At 39.3% G+C, this 3547-nt stretch overlaps 2 protein-coding genes across 3 annotated transcripts; one reads left to right on the top strand and one right to left on the bottom strand.

The window, feature by feature from the left end:
- Nucleotides 1-937: 937 nt before the first annotated feature.
- LOC123949383 (small ubiquitin-related modifier 2-like) lies at nucleotides 938-1378 on the bottom strand. 2 transcript variants are annotated; one of them, XM_046016801.1, is made up of 2 exons: nucleotides 1225-1378; nucleotides 938-1167 (listed from the first exon to the last, which is right to left on the bottom strand). In XM_046016801.1, exons 1-2 carry the CDS (start codon nucleotides 1376-1378, stop codon nucleotides 1091-1093), a joined length of 231 nt encoding a protein of 76 aa, XP_045872757.1. In that variant the 3' UTR covers nucleotides 938-1090. The 2 variants fall into 2 exon arrangements, with proteins under 2 accessions (XP_045872757.1, XP_045872756.1); XM_046016800.1 differs by having other exon boundaries at nucleotides 938-1378.
- A 939-nt stretch (nucleotides 1379-2317) lies between these two features.
- LOC123949194 (olfactory receptor 5B3-like) lies at nucleotides 2318-3262 on the top strand. Its single transcript, XM_046016544.1, has one exon. It carries the CDS (start codon nucleotides 2318-2320, stop codon nucleotides 3260-3262), a length of 945 nt encoding a protein of 314 aa, XP_045872500.1.
- The last annotated feature ends 285 nt before the right edge of the window (nucleotides 3263-3547 follow it).

Raw genomic sequence — 3547 nt, 5'->3', positions numbered from 1 at the left:
GAGAGGAAGAATGAGTTTCAGAAAGGACATTCTAAATGTCCTAATGCTAAAATATGGATTTTAAGAAAGAAATTAAGCAAACAAATGGCTTATTTAGAATGACTAGAACAGCCACTTAAGCTGGTAGGGGACAGGCAGACTAAGGAACACTGGACAGGACAAAATCATCAGTGGACCAAGTGCATGAAAACAAGGAAATCAAACAGAGGCTGTAAGGCTTCAGTACTGATTCCCCCCAGAATCCCTGTGTGTCCCACCCACCTTTCTCAAACAGACATAAGAGCTATCATTCCATCCTAAGAATACTACTACAGCCAACATGTATGCAGCCATGCTAACCATCTACCAATTGTTATTGTTTATAATGCATTATCTCTTTATTTCTTTCAACAATACCTTAAGGTAAATCTCATGACAATCTTGATTTTGCATATGGAGAAAATCAGGTCCAGGTACCGAGGTTGGAATTAATGACCCTTCAGTAGTTGTTTGTTTTTTTTTTTCATTTAAGCAAGTTTATTTAAACAACAAGACGCTTGACTTGAAGGGAAAACTATCTAGGATTCATTTCTTTTAGAGTAATTTATCCCTACTTAAAGATAGATCGCCCTACATGTAACAGCTACGTACAAAAAAGTTATAAAATTGTCCTTGGTTTTAAAATGATAAATGAAAAACATTAAAATTCTCCAATCGAACAAGGTATGCAAGGATTTTTATGTTTTTTTTTTTTTGTTGTTTGTTAAACAGTGAGAGCAAAATAACTTACTGGAATATAAAGAGCTGACTGAGCATGCCACTAATGGAGAGAGGGGGTATTTTCACAGAAGCAGTATTTTCCCCCAATCCATCTCCATTTGATGTCGATCAAAACATACCATTGGCCATTTAGTTAAAAAAAATGCAATATGCTTGTGCACATACACAGTTACTTATGTACAATAAAGGAATGGGGAAGGGGAAAATGAAAGAGTAGAGAAAACTATACTGTAGTAGTCAGGATGTGGTGGAACCAAATTGCGGCTTTCTAATTGAGAATGTCTTCTTGGTCTGGAGGAAGAGTTCTGGCGTAAAGTAGCAGGTTCCCTTTTTAGTAGACACCTCCTGTCTGCTGCTGGAACACATCAATTGTATCTTCATCCTCCATTTCCAACTGTGCAGGTGTGTCTGTTTCGTTGATTGCCTGCCCATCAAATCGGAATCTGATCTGCCTCATTGACAAACCCTGTCGTTCACAATAGGCTTTCATTAGTTTACTAAGTGGTGTATGCCTCTTAATCTTAAACTGCACCACAGAATCATCCTGCCCTGCCACCCTCAAATTAATATGATCGTTGTTCTCATTCTTGACTCCTTCCTTGGGCTTTTCGTCCACCATGGCAAGTGCCGGAGTCTCCTCAACTGCCGCTTCACAAAAGAGGTACCAGGTCCGCACCGCTACCAGGTCCGCTGATGTGCACCTCTTCCCAGAGCCCAAGCTCTACACTGAATGTTGTGCCTTGCTCTCTGAATTGCCTCTGATGGTTGTTTATGCCCTTACTGTTCCTGTTAGCCCACTACATCTACTCTGCTTATATGCCTCAGTTACCTAAGTGTAAGGTTCCAAACACTGATTTTGGGACAATAGTGACAATGAGTAACTGTAAATTGAGCTAAATTCAATTATACTTAAGACCAATGGACTGAAGAAATGCTCTCGGGTACAAAACTTGGCTTGGCAGTATAATGGCGTAAACATAAATACATGACTTAATATCTGTGCTTCATAAATTAACTGGGGGTAATAACCAGTCAAACTCATAGGGTTTTTGAAAAAAAAGAATGAATGTATGCATGGTGTCTAAAGTAGTTTCTGTCTAGAGCAACATACAAATGTAAACACTTAATGACCCATGGAACTGAAATGACAGATATAGTCTATTCCAGACATGCCATCTTTTCTTTTTACTTTTTTTAATTTAAATTCAATTAACCAAGACATAGACATGCCATCTTGATCAAGACGTTCTTTTTTCCATATTTCAGCTTACAAATTTATGAAATGTGGAAAATGGAACATGATCCATGAAGACCCTTCAGTTTTAGCAATGTATAACTATGTAGGTAATTCATGCATTAAATCTTGTGTTAAGCTCACATTTGAGATATGAATAATATGAAGTAAGAATTTTTGGTATAGTGAAACCATGCACATCTATCTATCCACCTGTCTATCATCTTTTTATGTATCTGTTTCAATTTCACCTCAAATACTTTGCTTTTTATTGTTTCTTTATCTCTCATCCCTACAGTGCTTCCTGTGATTTCCCCAACACCTATGGAAAACAACACAGAAGTGACTGAATTCATCCTGCTGGGACTAACCAATGCACCAGAGCTGCAGATCCCTCTTTTTATCATGTTCACCCTCATTTACCTCATCACTCTGGTTGGTAACATGGGGATGATTGTTTTGATTCTCTTGGACACCCATCTTCACACTCCCATGTACTTTTTCCTCAGTAATCTGTCTCTGGTGGACTTTTGTTATTCTACAGCTGTCACTCCCAAAGTGATGGCTGGGTTCCTTGTGGGAGACAAGGTCATCTCCTACAATGCATGTGCTGCTCAAATGTTCTTCTTTGTAGCCTTGGCCACTGTTGAAAATTTCCTCTTGGCTTCAATGGCGTATGATCGTTTTGCAGCAGTGTGCAAACCCCTCCATTACACCACCACCATGACGACAGGTGTGTGTGCTTCTCTGGCCATGGGCTCCTACATCTATGGTTTCCTGAATGCCTCCATTCATATTAGTGACACATTCAGTCTCTCTTTCTGCATGTCCAATCTGGTCCATCACTTTTTCTGTGATGTTCCAGCAGTCATGGCTCTCTCTTGCTCTGATAGGCATATCAGTGAGCTGGTTCTTGTGGTTGTAGCAAGCTTCAACATCTTTTTTGCTCTCTTTATTATCTTGATTTCCTATTTGTTCATTTTTATCACCATCCTGAAGATGCACTTAGCTAAGGGATATCAGAAGGCTTTATCTACCTGTGCCTCCCACCTCACTACAGTATCCATCTTCTATGGGACAGTAATTTTCATGTACTCCCAGCCCACCTCCAGCCATTCCATGGACTCAGACAAAATCGCATCTGTGTTCTACACTATGGTCATTCCCATGCTGAATCCCCTCGTCTATAGCCTAAGGAACAAGGAGGTTAAAACTGCTTTCAAGAAGGTGGTTGAGAAGGCAAAATTTTCTCTAGGCTCTACCTCTTAAAGTCATAGGATCCACAACAACCTTTGTCATTGTTGTCAGGTCTCTAACATGCAATGATCATTTTAATGTTTATGTTGGACCTAAATTACTGAGGTGATACCATGTCTTGTTCAAAAATCTATAACCTAGAAGAGAAAATATATGTCCAAGTATCTGAAGGAGGATGACCAAGGGGAATCTTGAGAATTTGGGGGCTCTGCTTGCAGTGTTTTATTAATTATATATTAATTACTTTTTCTACCATATGACAATGCAAGCCTCCATGCAAACCATGGCACACACAAA

Source organism: Meles meles, chromosome 8 (genome assembly GCF_922984935.1).
Source record: "Meles meles chromosome 8, mMelMel3.1 paternal haplotype, whole genome shotgun sequence".
Lineage (NCBI taxonomy): Eukaryota > Metazoa > Chordata > Mammalia > Carnivora > Mustelidae > Meles > Meles meles.
Note: the sequence above shows the minus strand (reverse complement) of the source record. Positions and strands in the feature narration are given on the sequence as shown.